At 41.3% G+C, this 27,270-nt stretch overlaps 1 protein-coding gene across 2 annotated transcripts in view; it reads right to left on the reverse strand.

The window, feature by feature from the left end:
* Positions 1–185: 185 nt before the first annotated feature.
* The window catches only part of LOC126397982 (WD repeat-containing protein 37-like), a 38,162-nt gene continuing 11,077 nt past the window's right edge, over positions 186–27,270 (reverse strand). For both annotated transcript variants that reach the window (XM_050057125.1, XM_050057126.1), the window contains 9 exons: positions 19,114–19,252; positions 17,710–17,781; positions 16,889–16,933; positions 16,630–16,706; positions 16,139–16,373; positions 14,331–14,472; positions 5,255–5,389; positions 4,621–4,735; positions 186–2,616 (listed from right to left, as the gene is read on the reverse strand). In XM_050057125.1, the coding sequence (XP_049913082.1) occupies positions 2,485–2,616; positions 4,621–4,735; positions 5,255–5,389; positions 14,331–14,472; positions 16,139–16,373; positions 16,630–16,706; positions 16,889–16,933; positions 17,710–17,781; positions 19,114–19,252 (1,092 nt within the window). In that variant the 3' untranslated portion in view covers positions 186–2,484. The remainder of the gene's footprint in view (positions 2,617–4,620; positions 4,736–5,254; positions 5,390–14,330; positions 14,473–16,138; positions 16,374–16,629; positions 16,707–16,888; positions 16,934–17,709; positions 17,782–19,113; positions 19,253–27,270) is intronic.

Genomic DNA, 27,270 nt, shown 5'->3' on the forward strand with positions numbered 1-27,270 from the left:
ACCTTGTGGTTCTCCTTTCATTAACACTAGACTTCATTACAACTTACCAGATTTACACCAGGATGAATAATGTGTAGTTTTCAAAGTGATATATTTCTTATTGAATGGAACAAAAGGGTGAGAGGGGTTTGTGTTGAATAAGATGAAAAAGAGACATGAGAGACTGGGAGAAGAAAATCACACATTTTATTGGAAAGTGTCAGAGAGCACGTACCCGTCACAATAAAGTATGCAAAGTAGATCACATAATGAAGTTTGAGTAGAATATGATTCGCTACAATGAAGCGAAGCCTATCCACTTTTTTTTACCCCCCTTCAATCTGGCACACAATAATTTAATGTATCAATCCAGAATCATATTTCCTCTGAGCTGGAATTCATATGTGGGGCACAAATCAGACTTGCCTGCAGATTAAAATGACATTGATATCAGTGGGCGCGAGATTGAGTTCCTTGAATGAAACAGGGATAAAAATCCTATCTGCACTGAGCAGTGGAACACAATTAGTTATTTAACTAGCATTTGGAAAAGTGCATTGATGCTCAGATGGATAAGGCTAATACACCATTTTCAATGCAATGGTAAGGCATTTCAATACGCTTATTACATTTTTAGGTTCATGCCACTTCAAAATCCATCCTGACTCTATTGTTGGTAGCAACAGCGGTAAAGTGTGAAGTCTGACGCCAACTTTGGGGTAAGTTATGCATACCTATGTACACTGAGCTACATCTACACCAGTCACACAAGTACACAAAATCTTTGTATTGGGTTTACAGCACTGAAATAAGTTAAACAAGAAGATCTGAAACTACAGCATGACTTCATGTTTCGTATATTGCACAAGTGTAACAAATAAAGAGTTTCCTGGATTCCGGTCAAGCCCAACTCATCTAGTTCTTCTAGTTCTCAAAATGAGATTCAGTGTGTGTTTAAAGTCGCTGATATCCATAAGACAAATGGGCTTCACTCTGAGCACCAGAAACACAAAGGAGCTGGGTTATTGCTTCTGAATTTGGATAAAGAGTGCTTCTCACAGACTTGACAGCGCCATCCACAACAAAAGGTCCAAGAGGTCATACAAGGCTAAGGGTTCAATGCAAAGTGTAAACACTATAACTTCATATTGACAGGCTGTTACTGAAGCACAGAAATGACCAGTAACTGACAAGTTCACTTGGGGATGACACATTACAGCAACAGGGATCTGAGTTGGCAACAGGCTGAAGAGGATTGGGTCTGTATTTCACCGACACTGAGGAATCATGGGTGCATATTATGGCTAAGAGTACTGACACCTAAACCTGCAACATACAGAAAATACTAGGTTATGATAATGTCGAACACATCCCGATCACAGACCTACAAAAGATTTGCAAACAACAGAAGTGCAGTCGTTTTCCCATTATTGCTATGCTCTTGACACTTTGCAGTCTGACAGAGAGGCAGAACGGAGCAAAACGTTAAAAAATGAAATCCTACTGTAAACATGGAACAAGGCAGTTACAGTATCAATTGAAATATTGACAACAAAATCTGGAAATACAGAGGCTGGCTGTGAATTGAAAGCATCAAAGGTAATAGGCAAAGAGTCGAATCTTAATTGGTGAAAACTTTCGGACAGAACAGCAGATCCTGAAACATTTTAAGACAACTGAATGACCCCGCAGCCTGAGTGCTGCGAAGGTCACCTGTCAGGCCTGAATATTATTTGTTTTGTTTCATGATGAGAAATATTTCAAGTCTGACTAAAAGGATAAAAACATTTCACAGAACCACGCTGTCTCTGCCAAACTCCACCCGTAACAGGTAGATTTCTGTAAGACACTTAATCCATGAAACAGCAACAACCTGCAACACAGGTCACTTAATCAGGCCACGACATAATATATACATAACTTCTTTATATCATATTCTACAAACTCTCCTGGCCTTATAGTCGTTCTCTCATTTCTTTACAAGTAACATTTGCAAACTGAGATTATCTACATGCAAGAGCAACCATTCAGCAGTAACTAAACAACAGTGATGTGAACAGCAGCCTATGACTGTGGAGTCAAATATATATACTTTTATACTTTAAAACAGAAAAGGCTAGGAGCAAAAGAATCAGCCTAGCCGTGTCACAACTTCACAATGCATGCTAAATAAGGGAGAGGGTCAAACACAGGAGATCAGCTCTGCGGCCTCGCACGCACCTGGACTTTAAAATGTGGTAACCATGTCAGTCATTTGACACCAGGAGGTTTCATCTGCAGGTGTACACAGTAAATTAGTGTAATTCATCAGGGGAATACACTCCTATCAAGTGTTAATATCTGCGTCCTAAAACGTAACAGTAATATTTTCACGAAAACTAAAATGCTTCACTAGATAGACACTTTGAACGTACAAGCACGAGCGAGGCCACAGATTACAGTGTTTTTGTGTACCGTCTCCTATTTTGCTGTGTTTCTGTTGTGTGTGTGTGTGTGTCAGTGGCATCACTTCTCCTGCAGCAGCGCAGGGATGTTGATGTTCCAGCCGATGGCCTGTCGGTCGAAGCCACAGGTGAACAGGTTGCACGGCTGGTTCTCTTCATTCCAGGCTGTACAACACACCATTCGCCTGTGACCCTGCACACACACACATTTAAGATTTTAGTTTTAATGGGGCTGATAAGGAGGTGTCACAATTTTGATTCTAAATCATAAGCAGGACCAGTGATTCTCCCAGTATTATTGCTTTCTCTGATCCCCACCTGATTGCACACGTCCAAAGGAAAAAAAAACAGCACTTCAAAGACGACAGTGCAGCTAATAAGGGTGTAACCATCCATCAGTCTTGATCAACATATTGTTTCAGTGATCAACGATCCAGTATCATTGATGCAAAGTGAAAACATTGATCTACATTGTCATCTTTAGAATGCGCTTTTATTTTGACAAGTCGCTACCGTCAAACAGCAGCAGGCAGATGGCAAAAAAGCCGAGAGAAAGACGATGAGGATAACATTATTTACTGTGGAATAAATCAGCAGTGTGGAAATATTTCTGATTTCGGAGACAAAAGGGGTCAAAAGACAGAGCACATGCTGTATGTAAACAATGACTTCACATAAGATCTTCTCACTACAGCAACATTAGCTGCTTTGTTTTAACAATGTTCGGCTGAAAAATCGTGCATGCAGGCTGAAATTCAACAGAGCTGTTCTGTCAGGAGATGCAGCGACTTAAACAGTGAGTAAAAAATGTATAATTTATACGTGTACTTAGTTAAGTTATGAATGGAGGAAAGTCTGCTAGCCACTAGGATAATTTATGCACTTAAACATGCTTGAGCAAAAAACAATTAATGTGTCTATGAACCTTGACAGTTATTCCAGAGCTGAATTTTATACTTTTGTCATATGATCTTGTTGTTAATCCATGTTTTATGGCTTCAGGGCTTTAAGACAGATAACCCTGAAGTTTTAAGACAAAGATGTTGGTTGTTGAAAACACTTCTTCCATAAAGGTCAGAAAGCCTTGAAGGTTAACTTATCCCATGTGGTGTTATATGTGTGTTAGTAAACTCGTGATTTACACCTCTAGTAGCTAACCTGTAGCCTACAGCTGCACTTCTCCAGGCACACGGCCACTGCCAGAGTCGGAGACGACAGAGAAACTACAGAACTGGGAAATCCTCCTACTTCCTGTCGTCAAGACGTTGATGGAAAAACTAGTAGTGAAGTGAAGTGGTGGCTTTTTGCAGGTGAGTGAACTCAAGTTGTTGTTGTAAAGCACCCTCTGCCATTTAGTGACTCTTCTTTTCCTTTCTGTGTAACCCCGGGTTCATGCTGCATATGGAAGAGGTACGAAGCGCGCTGAATTTTTGTGGAACTCTACCCACTAGCTTTCAGCGCCCATGTTAAGCAACTGGGTTGTTTACACTGGCCATGGTGCGCCCAGGCCAGCCGACTATCTGCAGTGATAGCTTCTGCTTCACACGTATTTTTGCACAAGAGAATCTGGAAAGTTAAATATGATATAAATGATCTGACTATGATAAATGATGGTATATGCACCCCATGCTTTCATATATGTCAGTTGTGTCTAAACAAAGAGTAAGAGAAACGAGCACACAATGAAGTGCTATCTCTCACACACACACACACACACACACGCACAAACAGACGGAGACAAAGCTCTACGTGTGATTTAAACAGAGCAGAGAGCACAATCACTCGCTGATCAGTGTAGAGAAATTCTGGTGTGAGCGGCCAGGGGACTGCTGACAGACGGCTGAGTGACAATTAACAAATCACACATCCACATCCAGTGTGAACCCGACGCAACACTTCATTTTCAGTTGACTGATGAAATAAGTTAGTTACATTTTATATCTATTATTTAAAATTGACCGTATGGCCTTAGTGTTGTACTTTCATGAAAAATAGACAGTTATATCTCACTTGAGACCATGTAGAAACTCATGAGTATAGCCTTTGGTGCTGGGAGAAAGATTCATTAAAAAAATCAAATCCAGTCATGACCTTAAAATCTCAAAATCAAAAGTGGATTTGAAGAATCATGACCCCCCCCGACACTGATCGACTGATCAAACACACATCTTCCCAGTCACTTTGTTTCCCTCCTCACCATTCTGTTGCTGCGTGGAAGTCTGGCCAGCCTCACTCCGCTCATGTCAAACAGTCGGACTTGTCGATTGTCGTGTGGCAGAGCGATGATCCTCTGGTTGGCAGAGACGCTTATCCTGAAAGATCAGATCAAGTTCACTTTGAATCTGGGTCACATTTGGATAATACTCCTTTAAGTTCTCCTGCAACTACAGCTTTTATTCTGCATTACATCACTTCTTAAATAATGTCTGGTGACAGAAGATCCTGCACGGTGTGTGTAGCACTATATTTACATGAATATCTCAAGTACAATTTCACTACCTAGTTTAAACACAACTCCTCGCCTCTATCAATGAGCTGTAGTATTTTAAATTTAAAAAGTATTTAAAGGAATTTATTCTTATCAGAAGCTTAAAGCAGCATTCAGCCAATACTGGAACAAATGAATGGTCAATCAGAAGTAGGGATGTTAAAATAAGTAAAGCAATTTAAATATTGAGCTCCAAAACTATCAAACCTCAGAGCTCATTTAGTCGTTGTTCTGGAGCATTCGATTGTATCGGATTGCCCAGTTTTCATGGAATTGTTAATGTTAAAATTTCCAAATAAATGCACAACTACAGAGCCTGGTTCTCACCCCTCCTTTCACCCACCTATTCACAGCTGAGTCAGTGCGGATGGTTGCTATAGGCGACCTCATGTTCTTCAAATCCCACACCTTTACAGTGCGGTCGTCACTCCCTGAAACCACATTGTCGCCCACCGTGAACACTGCTGACGTCACAGTGCTACAAAAGATGGACACACACAAACAGAGGCCATATGTTACACAAAGACTGTGCACGTTCCAACATGAACCAAAAGTGTAGAATTTTTTAGGGAGATTCACAGTCTAAATTAAGAGCAGTGATGAGAGTTGAAGAGAAAAGAAAGCAAAGTCCTCCGGTTCTTCCAGTGCAGGAAAAGGTAGAGTGAATATTTATAGCCAGTCGAGTCGCCCTCTCCCACAGACACTGTAATTACTCGCATGCCTAAAAGATAAGTGACATCCACACATGCGTCACCGTGATATGTCAAGACGCGTTATGAGCGCTGACACTATTAGAACCCAGAGGCGATGTATCAGGTACAACATCAGAAAGTTAACGCTGTGTGGTTCTTGATTTAACATGTGATTCAGCGCCACTCCGAGGTATCACCTTCCCGCTGGAGAAAAGAAACGGAGGCGGGATGGATCACAGTCTGCTGCACTTCTGTCGCAAAGGTGTAGCTGGCAGGAAAACCTCATGGGCTCAATAATGACTTGAAAGTGTTAACGCCATCGAATGTGTCTGAGGCATTACGAGGTGTGAAAGGTGGGTTCTGCTTTGCTTGCTAATCTCTGATCATGTTCAACAAACCAAATACTAGAGACAACCACAGAAATACACCTGGTTGCATCCTGTCGCATCACCTGAAAAATGTGATCAAAAACTTATTTGTAAGAGAAAATAAATGGTCAAAGCTACAGCTGAGCAGCATGACTTTACCGTGGTGGCTGTGCTAGAATATCTCCAGGTGTATTAGGCCCTGGTTCCCAACAACAAAGTACCACTTCACTGGCTCCTCTACAATTAGGGCTGCAACTAATGACTATCTCCTTGATTAACTGATTAGTTTATAGCCTATAAACCCAAAGATATTCAGTTTACTGTCACAGAGGAGGAAAGAAACCAGAAAAAATTATACTTAAGAACCAAGATTCAGAGATTTTTTTTCCTAATTGATAATAATAATTGATTAATAATTGACAACTATTTAATTAATCCATTAATCTTTGCAGCTCTAACCACGATATGTTTATACGAATGGATTATAAACTGGATGTTATTAATCTCTATTAATCATATAAAAGTGGATATAGTTACAACCATTTGTTCCTATTAACTAATTAAATAAACTTTTTACTCTTTACTTTCAGTCATTTCTGTATCCATCACTGCACTATTTTAATCGTCTATTTTAAGATCTCCTCTCGCTTGATGACAACTTTTCACACTCTCAAAATTGCAACACGTGTTGTTAATATGTTAAAACAACCAACAAAAGATCACACCGCTTTGTGATCCAATTTGGCTGCTTTTGTTCCTCTTTTAACACCATCTTTTTTTAATCAAACCACAGTTTCTATTTTTATTCTATTTTTTTAAGCTAAGTTCACTTGAGTTCATTAAAGTTTTAGTAGGGGAGCCATGTCAGTACCCTGGTTGTGACATACTGTATTAAACAGATGAGTTAATATAATATGTCTGTTATTTCTGAAGGTCCAACAGTATTAACTTGCATTAAATGTCAACAGGCATGTAGTATAGCCATCCTATCAAACGTTATGGTGGCATCTCAGCATGCCGACCTGCCAACAATCACATGTTGAGTTAAATCAAAGAACGCTTGCTGTGATTGGCTGCGAGCAAAACCATAGAAATAGACTTCTCTTTCTAGATCTGGGTACAAAAGGACCATATGCACGCAACATTTGACTGGAGAAGTTCCAATACTACTTGGTACTAAGTTATTTTGGTCAGTACCTTAAAGCAGAAATACTCAACTTATGGCCAGTGGGCCAAATCTGGCCCCCGATAGGGTGCTGGACAGTCCCCCAAAACCATTTTCTAATTCACAGGGAAAATAAATTGATTCACATTTAATATACATTAAGCTGCCTTTTCAATGCCGCGCAGAAACTGCCTACCCACACGAGCGTTCCCCAAAAAATGCAATGTGCATACAGGAGTCTGTGTCTATTGTCTATTGTCAAGAATATTGTCAAAAATACCCTGAAATATCATGATATCATTTAAGGTCCATATCGCCCACCGCTATATTGCAGGCCCAGTTTTTCTTCTGGTTATAAGTTGCTTGTGCTGGGCTGTACAGCTCTGAGTATTCAGACACCAACATTATCTGCTCAGCACAGCAAAATCATGCAGGTAGTACCTGCTTCATACCCTTACTGCTATGTTCTTAATTGCCTCCCCTTCAACACCTTACTTTTCTTGAAATGACGGTGTGAACGCAGCTTCATGTGCTAGAGTGCATAAAAAAGTATCAAAACAAAGCTTGATTATCGAAAAGTGCCAGAGGAGGATCCCCTGACGACCTCCAGCCTGAGCCCGAATGTCCCTAAATCCTAGAAATGCCCCTGTGTACATGTGCAGGGCAGCTGACTGGCCCCTGACCTACTGTCATTGAGTATCCCTGCCTTAAAAGGTATCAAGTACCCATACCCAGCCCTTGACATGTCTGCAGATGTAGTTACAGGTGATCACAACTCTGATCACATCCATCTTTGATGCCGAGTGTGGTCAAAGGTGCAGCAGACTTGAAACTGTACACAAGAAGAGGGCAGTTTAAAAGAAACTTTACTCTGTAAGTCTAACACAAATGTGACTTCAGCCTTCGTAGATAACTGATGAAAAGATAAATTGTGCCAAATACACAATGTACTTTGCTTCATCATATCATGAGCTATGTTTGGCACAATGGAGGCAGACACGTTCTTTATATGCATACAGCATCCCCCTCCTCCCACGGCCTTTATCCAACCAGCCGTGATGCACTGCTCCACACGATTGCACTGTGCTCAGGCCTAGCCATTCATTTAATAGACCTTTAATATTTCCAATCTATTACTGTATGTCAGTCGCTCCTGTGAGGGGTTTTTTCTTCCTTCCTCCCTTTTGTGCCTGTTCATTCGTGGAGGGAAGTTGGAAAAAAAAGAAGCTCTGATTCTTGATTAAGATTAGCGTCGAGCAGTGTCCCCTCACACACGAGCGTTGTCCAGACTTCTACATCCAGTTTTTCTTTCTAAAACTGGCTTCCCTCTTAATTCAAATTGACGTGGCATTAAGGGCTAATTAGGGGACTAAACTTTGTCCTATTAGAGGGGCCGGGACTCGGGGAAAGTGCTGTATCGTTACAGGCACCTTCTGACATTGCAGGGTACAGCCCACCTGGGGATACAAGAGAGAGACAGAGAGAAGGAAAGATAGGAGGTGCGCTGGGTGGGAGGTGTGTGGGGAGCGTAATCAGACAAGGTAATTGATTAAAAGGTTGATTAAGGTTAAAGGGTTTTTGGAATGGGTGGTGAGGAGGGAGGGAAGGATTCAGTGTTACTTAATGGCATCACTGCAGTGTGTCTGACAGCCAAGGTCAAGACTCCCTGCGATCGGAGACTTAGGGAGTTCGGAAGGAAGAAGGAGAGAGACATACAGAGGGAAGTTAAGGTGAGCTGAATGAATCCCTAACCACTGAGCCCAAAGGTCCCTTAGCCACATAAAGGTAGCGCTCAAGAGGTCAGATTTTTTTTTTCTACAATTGTGCCATGATTTCAAGAACACCCCGAGACATGAGGTAAGACAGTGTGATATTCTGATTCAAGTTTTTCTTCCCAAACCTTTTTGACTGACGGCTTTTCCTGAAGGCAGACTGTAAAGGGAGAGGCATTTGAGAGGAAGAAGGCCAAATATGAGGAGCTGGCAGACGTGTGCTACCTGATGCTACCCCATCAAGGTCGCCTGCCAAGGATTGGCCGGCCAGTTGCTCTACAGGGCCCTCAAGTTTCTGGGGATCAGAGGTCTGCACAGCAGGAGAGCCATCAAGAACGTCACTGCTGCTGCTGAGAGAGCATCAGGATGGCTGTGGATCAAAAGGGGACCACACAAGCTACCTAGACACAGGCAGGGGTCTGATCAACCCCGGCTGGGTCGCCTGGGGGAGGGTGTATGAAGTTAAAAGACCCGAAGCACCCGATGACCCTAAGTTACATCACTGGTGACGTGTCTAGGTTGCACCTTAAGGTGTTCAAAATCAACTGATGTTACATTAGAGTGTTATACTCTGTCAGTCAGTCACACCTGTAGCTTCAGCCTCTACAATGACACTGAGATTTTGTGTAATGACGTCTTAAAATTGCCCCCCTTCGTCTTCATTGAGATGAAACCTGTCATCAGTCTGAAACAGTCTGTTGTATACTCAAATAAAATAATGGCTCTCACTTCCATAGCTCGTTGCCTCACAATTGGGCCAGTCAGTGGAGTGATATTAAATTGATATTGTGATAAGAGACAAGATATCGTCTTAGATTTTAGATATCGTAATATAGCGAATGATGTCATTTCCTGGTTTTAAAGACTGGATAACGATAACTTGATGTAATTTTCTAAACATACCAGACTGTTCTGTTATTTGCCTTTACCCATGTTACTGATAATTATCTATCAAAAATTTCACTGTGTAATTATTATTTGAAAGCACCAACCCTACAATACAGTCAAAATGGGGCTGGGTTAAAATAACTGATTCACCTGGTTTGAATCGATCTTCATATGAATGACCCGATATCGATTCATAAAATCAGAGATCGATCTTTTAATATGAGCTTTTTTCCACGGATGTGTGAAGCTTTAAAAAATGGTGTTGTAATTAAAATATTCCCAATTGAAGAGCTATTGAATCAAATCACATCGAAACCGTGTGAACTGAAATCGAAACGATTCAGGAAATCAGTAGCGATACCCAGCCCTAAGTTGAAATGTTGATATCAAGGTTTTTGGTAAAAAATATTGTGATATTTGATGTTTTCCATATGACCCAGCACCAGCTCACAACATGCATTTTTATGCATTTCAGACCACCTTCACACAGAGGTCAAATGAATGATTAAATTATGTCTGTGGATCATAAGGGCAAATATCAGATGTGTGGTGGAAGAAATGCTCTGGTCACACAAAATAATTAGGGATGCACAATGCTATCGATATATCTGTATTATTTTTCCCCCACCTAATTTTAGAGGGAGCCCTTCTGTGTGGAGTTTGCATGTTCTCATGTCAGTGTGGGTTTCCTCCAGGTACTCCAGCTTCCTCCCACAGTCCAAAGACATGCAGGTTAATTGGTGACTCTAAATTGTCCGTAGGTGTGAATGTGAGTGTGAATGGTTGTCTGTCTCTATTTGTCAGCCCTGTGATAGTCTGGTGACCTGTCCAGGGTGCACCCTGCCTCTCACCCAGTGTCAGCTGGATAGGCTTTCTTATTTAAACAGAGTAAGCAGTCACGGAAAATGAATGAATATATTAAATCTAACAAAAGTGTAAGACATGAAAGAAGATGAAACGACAGACATGAGAGACACAGGAAGAGGAAACAACTGCTGTGATAAACTATGATCTGACTGATACCCTATAAATCTGAGGTGTGTATGTGTTAATGTCTGTGGCTGGGCTACATTTTATTTTATTTTATTTTTTGAAGCATAAAGCATATTACTCCCGTGGGCAGCACCCAAACCCATAGCAGGAGGCTTGCCCGCTGCAGGTGTCACCATATTTCGGACCTCACATTAAATTGTTCATCAAGGGTTGTGGATTTTTGTTGTCCTGCATGTTATATCGTAAGTAACTGGACTTAGTAGTTGCCTGAGTCTCCACTAACATTTTTGTTGTCATTTTTCTTTCTCGTTGAGCCCTGTAAATTTTTCTTTTACTGTTTGAGAAGACGAGGCTGTCACCTCCAATCTGAGCCCACAGAGTAAGACAGACAGCAACTCTTTAGAGTCAGATTGGCACTGCTGTCAATTTTAGTCTTTTACAATAATTTAACTGTGGAAAGGTGCACATTGGCGGCGAGACGCCTTTGAATGCACAACTTGATAAAACTGGTGATTGCATGACTTGAGTTTTAATGAATTTTATTCAGCTGGCTCTGAGGGATGTTTGACTCTTTACACTTTGGGTTACGTAAGTATCAACGAACAATGAACTGCAGACGACAAATAAAGTGCTAGTCTGCACAGTTTGATGTGATGATTGCAGTGTTTTGAGAATTTTAAGGGTTTCAAAGTACGTACTAATAAATTGGGAGAAATTACTGATATATTATCCAACAGGGGGCACATCTTTGTGTGATTTAAAGAAACACTTTTCTTGCCAGGTTTTCATTTCTTTACCTACCAGCACATCTCTATCACATAAATCTGCCAGCTAAACTGGAGAATTTGTTCTGGCACTGTGGCTCTGATCCTTATCCTCCTTCCTAATGAGCGCTCTTAATGACTGATGTGTGAGTTTATGAAATCTCAAGGAATTTTACAATGTGCTCATTGTAAGTGGATGAGAGCGCGAGCCAAATGCCTAAAAGGTGAAATGTAAATGAAACAATTCAGGTACAGACAACTAAGAGGTTTTAGAGCACTCTGTTATTTTGGTGTGCTGCAGCAAAACTGACAGTCGCTGAGAACCTGGTAAGTGCTGTTGTATTCCTCCAGAGACAGGATGTCAGATCTGCATACAGACACCCCTCACACACACGCGCTCACACACAAATGTGCATTTCTATCAACTGCAATCAAATGTCTCCGAAAGCCGTCGATGGCAGGAGAGACAAACGTGACATGGCATTCCGTTTGTAGAGCAAGTCCGCTGTCACTTCTCGTTTGCTCTAGGCTGTTTTGTTAGCTCGCGTGCAGTTGTCATTACTCTGCAATTATGGCGGGGTGGTGGGATAGAGGGTGTATGCTGCACTTTTAGCTGCCGCGGTTCACTGTCAGGAAGCGTTAGCTGTAATTGCCGGTGAAGACTGTGGAAACAAGAGGCTGTCTCCCCTCCAGCTCTCAACCTCTGCTGCCTATTAAACCATTCACACTCTCCTCTCCTCTGCCGTTTCCACAGGAGGGATGTGGAGATTGGGCTGTTAATGCCGCGTCATTACGCCATATTGGAGATTCTGGAAAATTAGCAAGAGAAATGGCAGCGAGACAGAAACCTGTGATTGTTGTAGGATCTGATTAAAACAAACTGCTCATAAGTCTGTAGGTAGAGAAGTGTGGGGATGAGTAAACTGTATTACTCGACAGAGTGACTTAATCGTACGCCATTCTGTTTGTTGTGCTAACCTCAATATTTGTTTATTGTGTTTCATATCATAGACCCACAAATACTGATCCATCTCTCATCATTTTTAGACTTTGATCCTCTGCCTGACCCTCTCTGTGTCCAAGGATATTCATTTATTTAAAAAGGTCTAGGCTTTAATTGTTCTAAATCATCATGCTATTATTAATATAATTAGGGGAATTAAATACAAAGTGGTAACCACTGTATGTGAACACATGAATGGGTCAGACCTGCACTGTACAGGAAATGAACTGTGATAAACTGGAGCTGCTGTAAAACAACATGACACTCATCCATTTAAAATGAACTCTAGCTCTTCTGAGGGAATTTTGGTGAAAGTAAAACAAAAGTAGGGTAATAAGTAACTTATTACTCTACACAGAGAGTAATATTGTAAAGTTACTGATTATTTTCAATTGTAGGTAACTAGTTAAATGTAATATGTTATATTTTCAGAGTAGATTGCCCAACACTGATCTTATCTTACACTGTTGTAATGACATAAAGAAACATAACATTTCAATATATCTGCTGCACAATAATACTTAAATGTTACGTATTCGTGGTTTACATAAACTTACAATGGCAACATTTATTCTGGCAACTGGGTTGTTCACTGGTTTTAAAGTGTGACATGTGAGAAGTCGGTTCTTTTCCTTGTCTTACACTAAATTAAATATCTTAGGGGGGGGTTGGACAAAAGAATTTAGTAGACATCATCTGGGACTACTAAAGTACGGTGACCATTTTTCAAATATTTTATAGACCAGCAGATTACTCAATAATGAAAAATAAGCAATAGTTGCAGCTCTAGATGTAAAATCTTCTAACAGAAAAAGGGCCAGTTCAAGTTAGTTACTTATTATCTGCCCACTCAAACTTTCAAATGTCAGGTGGCAGCACTTCTCTTATTCTGAACAACTGCAGCCAAGCAGTAAACAACTTCGAAAAGTTTTTTCAGTCTTTCAGCAAACAGTTTTTATCTGTTTATAGACTCGGTTTGCCACTTTAAACGCACCACAGAAGGAGAAGTGGGGAAGTTTTTACTTTAAAGACCATCGATGGCCATTTGGGAAGTAAAGAAGAATGGAGGAAAGGAAAGGAAAGGAAAGGAAAGGAAAGGAAAGGAAAGGAGGAGGGCTGTCGTTAACTGTGAAACACTGGTGCTTAATCTCATTATACCAATTGTCTATGGGAGAGAATTAGAGTGGGATCTGCAGGAATTATACATGTTGGGGTCGTACATAATGAGCTCTATGTAATCCCCCCACTTGCAATCAAAGGCTGCCAGAGAGTACCAGCCAGCCAGCACACACATGTAGACATGAACATAAACACACACACACACACACACACACACACACTCTTCTTACGCCTTTTAAAGAGCGCTGCCATTGAAAGCCACAGACAAGCCTGACAGTCATCGTTTTGAAATGAGCGTCTGCAATTGAGTGTTAACAGCGAGCGAAGTGCCAAATTACACAGAGTGGGGGATTAACGCAGAAACGGACAGATAAATGAACAGGAGAGCGAGGGAGAGAGGGAGGTAGGGAGAGAAAGAGCGGGGAGAAAGGGAAGCAAACCGTCGGAGTGAGGAGAAGTGCTCAGTAATGAATGAGAGGCAAGTGGAGGATTTGGCTTAGAGCAACAGGGTCTGTAAATTAATGTGGCACTGTAAAAGGAAAAGGGAAAAAAGGCAGAAAATACTGGAGGGATTCACAGAGCAGAGAGATGTTACAGCACCACCCTGTGGGCACAACACAGACTGCAGGTGTCGGTTCATGACGTGTGGACTTACTCAGTGTGTCCCTGGAAGACGTTGACAGAGTGGATGGACGGGTCTCTGAAGTCCCACAGTCTGAAGGTGGTGTCTCTGGATGAGGTGACCACCAGCCGCTGGGTGGGGTGAGTACAGCAGTGGGTCAGCTCCTGGTCATGTCCTGCACACAAACACACAAATTAATAAACTCCTTGTGCATTAGTACAACAGTAAGAGCATGTCACTCAGAGCCCCACTTTATTTAGTGCACCCAAACAGCACCAATTAGCGAATTTCCTTTCAAGTGTTGTAAAAAAAAATGATGTTTAAAGTGCTGGAAGAGGCACAAACTGGCTATTTAATTTCTCCAAACAGCTCCTGCAGCGCAGTTTGCTTGGACTACAATTATTTCATTGTGTGGGGACACTAAGCAAAGGAAACAGTGGTTTCTTCCTGTTTAGTCTGGGAGCCAAAAAACACAAACAGCCAATTTGGTTCCACAAAATAACCAGGCAGGCCATTTTGTCTTCTGTTTAATCTCAGTTACTCGTTACCTCTGACATTACTGCCTCAGACAGAGGTAAACGTGGACCTTTAGCTGTCATGATTCAATCTTTTAGCAGCAAAAACAACAGGCCCCTTCTTAAGAAGAAACTTCTTCTGAAAACTAACATATAGCATTTACATTACAATAATAATTTCAGCATTTGTTATATTTTTATGATTTATTTTCATTGTTTTATGATAACTGGGGACCATGCCACCCATTAATGAGTGGCCGATCACAAGATAGATGAGATAAGATAGACGTGTCTCGAAGGAAATTTGTCTTGGATACAAGTGGTACCTGCCGTTAAAAGACACACAAAAAAAATTATACTTACAGTCCATACACAGAGCTGTCACTATTCACAATCCTACACACTCAGTACCTCCAGTACATGTGCTGCTATGAGCTAACAAACTGCACGTTGCCCATTGCACAACAGGTCTGTTGTGCAGTGTGTATCCGTGTCACCTGCAGAGCAGCGCCACAGGAAGTTGTTTCCATGTCAGACTCCAGCCTGCTTCTCCAAACTGGGGCCGACTGACATCTGACACGCTATTTCTACGCCCAAAGTCGGCCTATGTCTGCACCTTAGACCTACTTACAGATCATGTTCTGAACAGGGAACAGATCTTCCAGGACCATGTAGATTTAATTGCAGAGAGTGACGAGGACCAGTCTGTGCCCCTCCAGTGGTCAAAATCTCTTTCTGGTGTTTGGAAATATTTTTGAGCATTAGACTTGGGGTCGAGTCTTTTTTTTTTTTTTCCTGAATACAGTGTTCACTGAACAGATAGGAGCTTCCCATGCATCTTTATTTTGTATCCAATACTGACACTTTTAAAATAAGACAGCTCATTTAGCATTCACTTCCTGCAGAAGTCCCTCCACTTCAGAACTACTGAAGCCCAAGTTTGCATGTTCTCCCCGTGTCGGCGTGGGTTTTCTCCAGGTACTCCGGCTTCCTCCCACAGTCCAAAGACATGCAGGTTAATTGGTGACTCTAAATTGTCCGTAGGTGTGAATGTGAGTGTGAATGGTTGTCTGTCTCTATGTGTCAGCCCTGTGATAGTCTGGTGACCTGTCCAGGGTGAACCCTGCCCTAATCTCTCACCCAATGTCAGCTGGGATAGGCTCCAGCCCCCCTGTGACCCTCAGGATCATACCTAAATACTTAAATTTTTAACATATGAAAAACTTGGAGATAAACTCCAAATGTATGTGAACCAGAAGATGACGATAACAGACACCATATTATACCATAAATACTATGATATATAATGTCAGCCAGTTTACATACCAGTGAGTGCGTGAACCAGTTCAGACGTCTCCACCTCATACAGGTTGGCAGCACGATCCCAGGAAGCTGTCACCACTTGTCGACCTCCCACCAACCAATCAGCTGCGATCACAACACCCTGGTGGCTCTTCAGGGTTGCTGTAGGGACCCGGACAGTGGGGACCTCACAAGGGCCCTCGCCATCCACTTCACCTTCTTCTCTGTCTGATGAGTCCTGGTCGTCATCACATGGAGCCTTTTGGGTGCAGAAAGAAGAACGCACAGTTATACAGTTAGTGCACACAAACGCCTGCAGTGATACAGAATTTAAAAATGACAGCGAGTATCTTGTTCTGTTGTGATTAATTTGCTGTGAAAACTTAAGTGGCCTATTTGTAAATGCACTAAATATTCACTGACTTGGTAAATGTAATAAATCCTTTGACAGAAAACACACCTCTCAGAAACTATTCCAGCAGCAACTCTGAGAAGAGAACAGAAAGGTTACTCACACTGACATCTGGTGGTGGCTGCGGGGCAGGAAGCTGCACCATGTAGCGCCAGATGTGAGCCGTCTGGTCCCCAGAGGCTGCGGAGAACACAAGTTCACATCAGCAAACACACAGCACATTCAGATCTACAGGAATTGAAGTGCTGGAGCCAACAGCAGCAGGGAAGAGATGGTCAAACAGTCCTGAAGAAGATGAACATGTTGATAAAGAAAATCCAGCTAATTTAACTGAAGAAACACACATGGATATAAATACACACCTGTGAGGGCCATCTGCTCTGTGGGGTGGAACTTTATGGAGTTGACTGTGGGCGAGAGAACAATGATGAGACATGTGTTACATCACATATTGTTATTATAGACAAGCCAAGTGAGCACATGTTGACAGACACACTGTTTTATCTAACACGAAGCTGCAGCAGCATATGTTTTAATATTAAGGAGGATTAGGGCCACGTTAGAGAGAAAAGGAATCTTATATTTAGAAAATAACAACTTTATTCTCATAATATTACGACTTTATTCTCATAATTTTTTAACTTTATTCTCGTGATATTTTGACGTCATTTTCGTAGATTTACAAATTTATTCTTATAATATTTACGACTTTACTCTTGTAATATTTTGACTTTATTCTCGTAGATTTACAACTTCATTCTCGTAATATTTTGATGTTCTTTTCGTAGATTTCTGACTTTACTCTTGTAATATTTTGACTTTATTCTTGTAGATTTATGACTTTATTTTCATAGTTTTGCAACTTTATTCTCGGATATTTACGACTTTATTCTTGTAATATTATGACTTTATTGTTGTAGGTTTATGACTTTATTCTGTTATTAACATGGCCCTAATCCTCCTTCATAGTTTTAGGCATGAACCAGAGAGAGTTTAATAAAAAAGGTATAATACATGACAGAACTTGCTGAATAAATTCTCATTATATCCATTTAAGAAAGGTTATTTAACACTATTTTGTAGGTTGATTTAAACCAATTTCTAGTGATACACTGCAATTTATAACAAAATCTAACAACAACAAATACAAATACACATATTTAAGTTTCATACGAATCATTACCTGATCCTGCATGGCCGGCATACCTCAGCAGACACTTCCCAGTCTCTATACTCCACAGCAGAGCTGAGTGATCTGTGAGGAGAGAGCAGAGGCGGGCAACAGGAGGCCATTTACATTTGTTATAGCAAACAGGTTGTGATTTCATATTGTAATGTACTGTATTCACAAAGCTTGCTCTCTAGTTAGATTCAGTTATGGACCACTTTATAGTGAGATTGTGTACAACATGACATTAGGAGGAACATAAAGTGAGCAGCAAACACAGAGTTAGAGCTTCTAATGTTTCTTGCAAAGGCAGATGATGGAAATAAAAACAAAAACAGGTTCAATAAAACTGAAAAGTCATTAAATTTCTGTCTATGTGAGGGTTGTCTCTTTTGTTCAGAATTTCGACAGTATTAGCAATAACAATGCAACAGACGCCATCAATCATCTCAACTATGTTCTCATTTTCTGCTAATTGCACCAAGGTATCGCAATTGATGTAAATAATGCACAGAACATCCTTAGTTCTGACGGATTATTTGGGTACTGAAAACCACTTTGTGGGATGTGAGCTGTGTGCAGAACAATGACTTGTGATTGACATATCCAAGTTAGGGCTGGAACTAACAATTATTTTCTTTATCGATTAAGATGATTTACTGTGTCTCTCAGCACGGTCTCAATCGCATGGAGGAGATACCAGGAGACCGGCCGTTCCACGAGGAGAGCTGAACAGGGCCGTAGAAGGGCATCAACCCAGCAGCAGGACTGGTATCTGCTCCTTTGTGTGAGGAGGAACAGGAGGAGCACTGCCAGAGCCCTACAGTATGACCTCCAGCAGGCTACTGGTGTGCATGTTTCTGACCACACTGTCAGAAACAGACTCCATGAGGGCCTGACTTCCTCTAGTGGGACCTGTGCTCACAGCGCAGCACCGTGCAGCTCGATCATTCACCAGAGAACACCAGAACTGGCAGGTCCACCATTGGCACCCCGTTCTCTTCACAGATGAGAGCAGGTTCACACTGAGAACATGTGACAGGCGTGAAAGTGTCTGGAGACGCCGTGGTGAATGTTATGCCGCCTGTTACATCATCTAGCATGATCAGTTTGGCGGTGGGTCAGTGATGGTCTGGGGAGGCTTATCCTTGGAGGGTCACACAGACCTCTATGTCATGGCTACCTGTTAGTATCAGGTACCAAATCCCCAGAGTGATTGTCAGACCTTATGGTGGTGCAGTGGTCCCTAGGTTCCTTAATTTTTTTGGGCAGTGTAGTTACAACCATTCATTGCTATTTATAACTAATTATATGAGCTATTTATTGACTTTAAGCTTTTTTTGTATCCATTACTTTGAACGTTTTCAACCATTTACCCTTTACTTTAAGCCAACTAGTCAGTTAGGTGCCTTGGTGTACCTGCAGAGGCGGTGCCCAGGACCACTGGCTGAGTTCGGGTGACGCTGAGGTCCCAGATCCCGTCCCGATGGCCCATGTACTCCTTGAGCAGCTGGCACAAAGCCCGGGACCCTGTGGTGGCTTTAAAGCTGGACACAATCTGAGCAGGGAGAGACGAGAGGAGGGCATGATGAAGAAAAGGAAAGAAATGGACAGAGGGATGAGCATTCTGTGATAAGCAACACAGTGTTGCTTAGATAAGAGGCCAGGTAAAAAAAAGTAACTACAGGTGCACCAATACAACGTCTTCAGACCTGATGGGATTACTTTGAAAGATCTGGCTGATATAAATACCCGTGAATTAATTTCCATTTACTCATTTTATAATTTGTGTTTGATACATGACATAATATAATTGAAAGCTGGCTCCTTAACCAAACCACAGACGAACACATGACATAACAGTAGCTTTTCATTTCTACATGCGTCACATATTTTGGTCTCTGACAAACAGATTAGGCGAAGTGGGCGGTTGTTTCAGAGCAGGTTAACTTCAGAGGATCAAATCCTGTCGACAGCCTGACAGCTCTCTGGAAAACACAGAGTTATCATTCCTACATGATCCTGACACACAGTAAGTGAGAAGTGATAAAAAGCACTAGACACTGTTGTAGATCAGTGGAATCATTTTGTTTTCTAGGGCAATTATGTCAGAGATAAATTAAACATTTGTTACACAATTATGTGTCCACTCTAGATTTAAAACAAACAATGAAATGGTTTACCACAGGCTAATGAACGGCAATTATAGCTGCATATTAATTGTGCACAATTAATTAGCTTAGTTCATTATGAATGCAGCATTTCTGCATTATCAGTCAGTCATTTCTTTTTTCTTTATCGGTTCTTTTCCTCAGTTGGGGCAGAAGGAAAAGCCATTATTTACTTTTAACAGTTTCTGTCTTTTATTCAGATTGCTCATAATGAGACAATAAAAATACATGGAAGGATAATAGCAACAACTTGGTGACTATTTTGTCCACATTCATATTTTTTCAAAAGGAATCTATTATACTTCTAGCTCTTCTGTATCGCCTTAGCATTATGTTTGATACGTAGACATTATTCCTGTGTTTCTGCAGCTTCTCAATCTATTATATCTGTGTCCTACTGTGCAGTGGCATGCAAAAGTTTGGGCACCCCTGGTAAAATTTTGTTTACTGTGAATAGTTAATTAAGCAGAAGATGAACTGATCTCCAAAAGGCATGAAGTTATAGCTGAAACATGCTTTTCAACATTTTAAGCAAGATAAGTTCATTTTTTTGTACAATTTTAGAGTGACAAATAAGCAAAGGAGCATTATGCAACAGTTTGGACACCCCAAGACATTTGAGCTCTAACACAACTTTTACCAGGGTCTCGGACCATAATTAGCTTGTTAGGGCTATGGCTTGTTCACAAATTTCAAAGCTTTATGAATACTCTGACTCCTGAAGCCTTGTCCCGTCAATCAGCAGCCATGGGCTCCTCTAAACGGCTACCTAGCACTCTGAAAACTAAAATAACTGATGTCCACGAAGCAGGAGAAGACTAGTTTTCAGGGAGCTGTTTCCTCAGTTCGTCAAGTCATTAAGAAATGGCAGCTAACAAGAACTGTGGAGGTCGAGGTGATGTCTGGAAGACTAAGAAAACTTTCAGAGAGAGCTGCTCGTAGAATTGTTAGAAAGACAAATCAAAACCATTGTTTGACTGCAAAAGACCTGCAGGAAGATTTATTAGACCCTGGAGTGGTGGTGCACTGTTCTACTGTGCTGTGACCCCTGTACAAATATGACCTTCATGGAAGAGTCATCAGATGAAAACCTTTAATGTGTCCTCACCACAAAATTCAGCGTCCAAAGTTTGCCAAGGAACATCTAAACAAGTAGGGATGCACTGAAATGAAAATTTGTGGCCAAAGCCGAAGCCGAATAATATTAAACGCTTGGCTGAATACCGAGTACCGAATGCCGTTTTTTAGTTTTTCATTAGTTTTTGCAGATGAACCCCCTCCAGATTAGTGTTGTCACAGTACCAAAATTGGGACCCACGGTACGATACCAATGAAAGTATCATGGTTCTGAGTAGTATCACGATACCACAGCAAAAATGATGCAGATGTGCCTTTTGTCATTTATAAAAAGATAAATCACTTTTCTATAATACATCAATGATATTTCAATGGAATAAATTACTTATTGACTTATTCATACTTCAAAAACAGCATCAATAAGTGATTAACATAGGGGGGATCAAAATAAAATAGATAAATAATATAAAAATCAACCAGCCACCCTCCTCCCCTGACAAGTAAAGAACAGTCCCTAAAGTGCGGTGAGGTTTGTGGGCCGTTACCTGCCACAAAGCGAGAAATGTGAACGGCTCGTTTCTCCTCTGACACGCTACATACTGTGTGCCGCCATGGCTCGGCTGTTCAGGTACTTTTGGGCAGTCATGACAACAAGTTATTCACCTAGAGCCGGACTTCTCCGTCGCCGGTAAGCCGTTCTCATGCGCCGCTATATTTGACAGGAATACGTATTCCTGTCCATGTCTGTGACCCCCGTTCAACCCACAACCGACGGGATTCGCTGTTTCGTTTCTGCTGCTGGTTGAAATCTGTACTCACACAGTGTGCTGAATGATTTATTTTGCCCGCACAAAACTATTTTTAGTCACAAATGCGAGTGCGGTGACGGACGGAGTAAAATATCGCCACACTGCGGACATTTTACTCCGTCTGTCACGCACGCTGTTTGATTGCGTTATCAAAACATGTCGCTATTATTCGGCCTTGCTTTTCACTTATTTCACCGAATACCGAATGTGTGTTTTTTTTGCAATATTCGGCCGAATATATTCGGTTACCAAATATTCGGTGCATCCCTATAAACAAGAGTGATGCTTTTTGGAAACAAGTCCTGTGGACTGATGAAGTTCAAGCTGAAGGTTTTGGACACAATGAGCAAAGGTATGTTTGGAGAAAAAGGGAACACCTGTCCAGCTGTTCAAGATGGGGGTGGATCGATCGTGTTTTGGGTCTGTGTTGCAGCAAGTGGCACAGGGAACATTTCACAGGTAGAAGGAAGAATGGATAAAATTAAATTCCAGCAAATTCTGGAAGCAAACATCACAGCCTCTGAAAAAAAGCTGAAGATGAAGAGGGGATGGCTTCTACAACAGGACAATGATCCTAAACACACCTCCAAATCCACAATGGACGACCTCAAGAGGAGCAAGCTGAAGATTTCCCTCACAGTCCCCGACCTACACATCATTAAAAATCTGATGATAGACCTCAAAAGAGCAGCCCAAGGATCTCACAGAGCTAGAAGCCTTTTGCAGGAAGAATGGGCTTCAGGCCTTTTCCTTTATTATTATTTTGGATCTTTAAAAGACTAAAATTACAAAATAATTGAAGATTTGTGTCATCTTTCACTTTTTGCCTTTTGGAGATCAGTTCATCTTCTACTTACTTAAACGAAATTTTGACCACGGGTGCCCAAACTTTGGCATGCCACTGTATATGTCATACCACACTGTTATTCATCAGCATCAGGCTCAGTGAAGCCAGAGAGAGATGGACTAGGTTGAACTGGCTTCGTGTTAGAGGGCCCTCGTAGCCTGCCAAAGCCAAGTGTGTGTGTGTAAGCAAGCACTGTTATATTGCAGAGGATGTCTCTGCAACTGCCAAAAGGTTGATGGTTTCACTTTGCCTCAAACCGTGTGCCACTAGAGTATTAATATCACAACTGCTCTAATGCCAATTCAATTATCAGTGAAAGTAAGATAGATTATCACTGTGTGTGCTGATACCAAACGAGTGGTGCACCGCTAAAAATATCCAGTGGTCTGGTTACACATGGCCTTTAGTCACTGCAGGCTTCAACGTGAACAAATTAAAGGCTGAATTGTAGTTTCACTTATCACAGAGCGGTCATAACCTGTACTGTGCATGCTGCTGCAAACAGACGGCTGACCACAGCAATAAGCTTAGATCATTGGTAGTCATTAGATGCAGCAGCAAAGCATCTGGTTCCCTCGTGTGAGACTGTGTTAATATATGCTCTCATTCTGTCTGCTGTGTTTACAATCACATTACAGTACAATACAATCTTGTTTGTTCCCTGTCATTGAAACATAATGGGCAACAAGCATAATAACCCATTCCAGTGAAGGTCAACCCAGTAATAAACCCAGGGTATAGTTAGTGCAGATCATTAGTTTCAAGTACTGTCAGTCTGAACAAAATTAGTTGTTGGTCATGTTTCGTAGCCAGCTGACAGGTTAGCTGTAGATTATATAGCAGCTAGTTCTGTTAATTTAAGAAGTCCTCCCTTGATCCTGTGTATCCTCTTTTCTAACTTACAAATCAGCAGAGGATCGTGACCCACTCTTCATGTAGCTCAGACTTTGGCTGCATTCAGACTGTTTCTTTAATTTAAAGGGTAAGTACTGTAGTTTTCAACCTGGACCCTATTTTATAATGTTTTTTTGTCTAGGTGACTAATTGGAACAACTTTTGTAATTGGTCCAGTATTGAGAGAGCGCTGCAGTCAGCAATGGCGAAACAGGCTGCAATGTAATGATAACAGGTGTGTTCACACCGTCAATTTATGCCCACTAAAAGTGTTTGTTTTAGCCACTGACAGGCTCACATTAGGCCTGGGACGATCAGCGATCAAATCGTATATTGGCGATTGGAGGGTTGCCAGGCGATGTGCTGGATATCAAGGCCATTTTGAAAAAATAACAAAAAACGGCGCTCTACCGTGCATTAAGAGATGTTTTTTGGGGAAATACATGACTGTCAGAGAAGCCGCGTTTACAAACAGAGCTACAATCCATCTCATCTCATCTCATCTCATCTCATCTCATCTCATCTCATCTCATCTCATCTCATCTCATCTCCTCTCCTCTCCTCTCCTCTCCTCTCCTCAGCGGAGGGTGCCTTGTCAGCCCTGCACTGACAGTGACAGGGTGCATGTCTTTGATCCAAAGTGACACAGCCCGTTTGCTCATGCTTCGGGGTTGTTCAATAGAGTAATTGCAAATAAATATTGTTTTAATGTGTAACTATTAAAATGCTCACAAGGGCTTTCATAAATTCCTACAATGTTGCAGCACTGCGGCACTTTGCAGGTTAAAAGTTAATGACAGCGACTTGAAGTGAGGAGGACACCGCTGCGCTGACAAGCCGGAGACGCTCACTTTTGTGATGTGATGTGATGCAAAATATTAAAATAACGTGGTAGTGAATGACATAAGACACGTGCCAAGGATGTAACCCCCCCCCGCCCTTGGCGATTTAATCGCGTATTGGCAATCTAGAGCAATGACAATCCACAATATGAAATTTAGAGGCAATCGCACAGCCCTAGCTCACATTGTTATTTTAAGTGTCTGGCAATTTATGGAAAGGATCCCTACAGAGATTTACCTTTTTGTTTAACCAGTAACAACCCTGAAATTGGCTTCACCAAACCCACCAGACTCCATTTAAATAAACAGTAATTTTATCATTGTAAAACACATTTCACACAAAGCCGACAGAAACAAAACTAAACTCACGAAAGACACCTTATTTCATCTTTCCACTGTTTCAACAATCACCAGCTCTGGTTTAATTGAAATAAACCTTTGATTCAACCAGTTAGATGTGAAAATATGCTGGCTCTATACACGCTAAAATTACTATTATTTTAAATGGAGTCTGGTGGGTTTGGTGATGGCAGCTGTAACCACTTGGAGCATGTTCACATCTTCAGTTTACATTCACTTAAAGTGTTTGTTTTTGCCATTGACAGGCTCAGATTGTTATTATAAGTGTCTAAAAACTAAGGGAAAGCATCCCTACTGAGACAGACCTCTTTGCTAGAGAGGAAGATCCTTTGTTTGTTTAACCAGAAACAGCCCCCGAAATTCCCATCACCAAACCTACCAAACTCCATTCAAATAAGTAGTAATTTTGGCATGTATAGAGGCAGCATATTTTCACATCTAACTGGGTGAATTTAAGGTTTATTTAAACTAAACCAGAGTTGGTGATTGTTGAAGCAGTGAAAAGACAAACCAAGGCAGCTTTTGTGAGTCTTCTTTAGTTTATTTCAACTTTGAATGAAGTGTGTTTCACAATGATAAAATTACTGTTTATTTAAATGGAGTCTGGTGGGTTTGGTGATAGCAATTTCAGGGCTGTTTCTGGTTAAACAAAAAGGATCTCTCTCACTCTTTAATATGGAGGGTCTATCTCTGTAGGGATCCTTTCCCTAAGTTGTCAGACACTTAAAATAACAATCTGAGTCTGTCAGTGGCATAAACTGACTTCCTGTTTCGCTGCTGCCAGCTGCAGTGTAAATTGTTGTTCCTGCTTGTCATCTTAACACAAAAACATAGGAAAACAGGGTCCAAGTTGAAAAAATACCTAACTTACTTTTAAAGAGAAGCAATATCAAGGTAAATGTGAAAAAATTGAGAATGGGGAAAAGAAATTCAAAGACATCTTTTAAAGCCGTATTACACATTTGACCCTTTTACACTTGTACATACTTTAACTTTTAGAGGCACTGGTATGCCTCAATGAAAGAGTTAAGGGGCACAGTTCAGTTTTAAAGATTATACAGTATGTATAAGACACTGGGCCTATCTGACCTGACTAGGAGATTACTAAACGATTTTGAAACTTTTGATTCTTGAACAAAACGTTTCACATTCACACACTTCAGTTTTCACAAGCATATGTTCTGTAGAGTCCTGGAGTAAAGGCCTGATTTGACATCTTGGGAAATTACTTGCTGAGAGTTAGATAGATCAATACTACTCTCGTGTCTGTTTTTCACTGTACAGAGGTTATATGATGGACTATCTTTTGCCTGTGAGCAGTTGCCAGGCAACCAGCAGATACTCCAAGTTACTGGTTCTGGTCAAAAAATAGCCCAGAACATTCTAGTTTTTGTATGGATTAAACCACAGAGAAATAACTTATTAATTACTGAGCTTTAGAGGTGCTGGCAGGCAGATTTTTTACTTCAACAGTTTGTCTTAGTGTTAAGCTGAGCTAAGTGACTGCTGGTGTTAGCTTCCTATTTAACGTAAAGACACAAGAGTAGTATCAATCTGCTCATCTAACTGTTGGTAAGAAACCAAATAAAGCCTAGTTCAGACCAAAGATTCACTATGAGACAGGTTCTAACTTGCAAAACACCAGTCTGAAACGTTCTGAAAACCAGTTTACATCAATTCCACTAGACGAGATGGTGTACTGTCTCCATAGCAACAAAGCTCTACACTTCCATTCTGATTTCCAGCTTTTCAGGCTTATTTTGTAGCTGAATATAATTTGTAGCCTCTAAAAATACGAATGAGGAGAGTGATAGTGAGATACTGGCTACAGCTGCATTTTTGTGATGAAACTGCAAAAACACAAACAGATGACCTGAGATTCAGATGGACTGTAATCATAATCAATACACCACAATGACTTAACTAACCTGCGCCGATTAATCAGTCGATGACTATGTTTGTGTGGGACGCAGCAAAACATCGTCAGGGCGGGGATAAACATGCGTTTCAAAAGCCACAGGGATGTAAATCGGACGAACTTGGGCTCGGTGGGGACAGAGGGTGAGCGAACATGCTCTCTGCTGACAGTCTGTAAAGGACTTGACCGGTAAGCCTCACCATAGGTTGACTGGCTATTGAAACAGTTGACGTGCCTTATGTTCTACAGCCAGCAACTGGCAACTTGACAAGCTGAGTCGCAGGCGGCACCATCAGCCAGCTTGGGGACGGCAGCAGCTCAGTCCATCGGGACTTGGGTTGGGAACCAGAGGGTCGTCGATTCAAGTACCCGCCTGGACCAAATGTAGAGTGTGGACTGGTAGCTGGAAAGGTGCAAGTTCACCTCCTGAGCACTACTGAGGTGCCCTTGAGCAACTGCTCGGGGCGCCTGTCCAAGGCAGCCCCCTCGCTTTGACATCTCATATAGGTCCTGTTTGTGCATCTGTGTGTATTTTGGGCCTGTGTGTATGTGACAACGAGTGAAATAACTGAAATTGGGAAGTGAAATTTCCCCTCAGGGATTAATAAAGTACATATGCATCTTCTTCTTCCTCTTCTTGAATCAAGCTAAGACTGGA

Source organism: Epinephelus moara, chromosome 11 (genome assembly GCF_006386435.1).
Source record: "Epinephelus moara isolate mb chromosome 11, YSFRI_EMoa_1.0, whole genome shotgun sequence".
Classification (NCBI taxonomy): Eukaryota; Metazoa; Chordata; class Actinopteri; order Perciformes; family Serranidae; genus Epinephelus; species Epinephelus moara.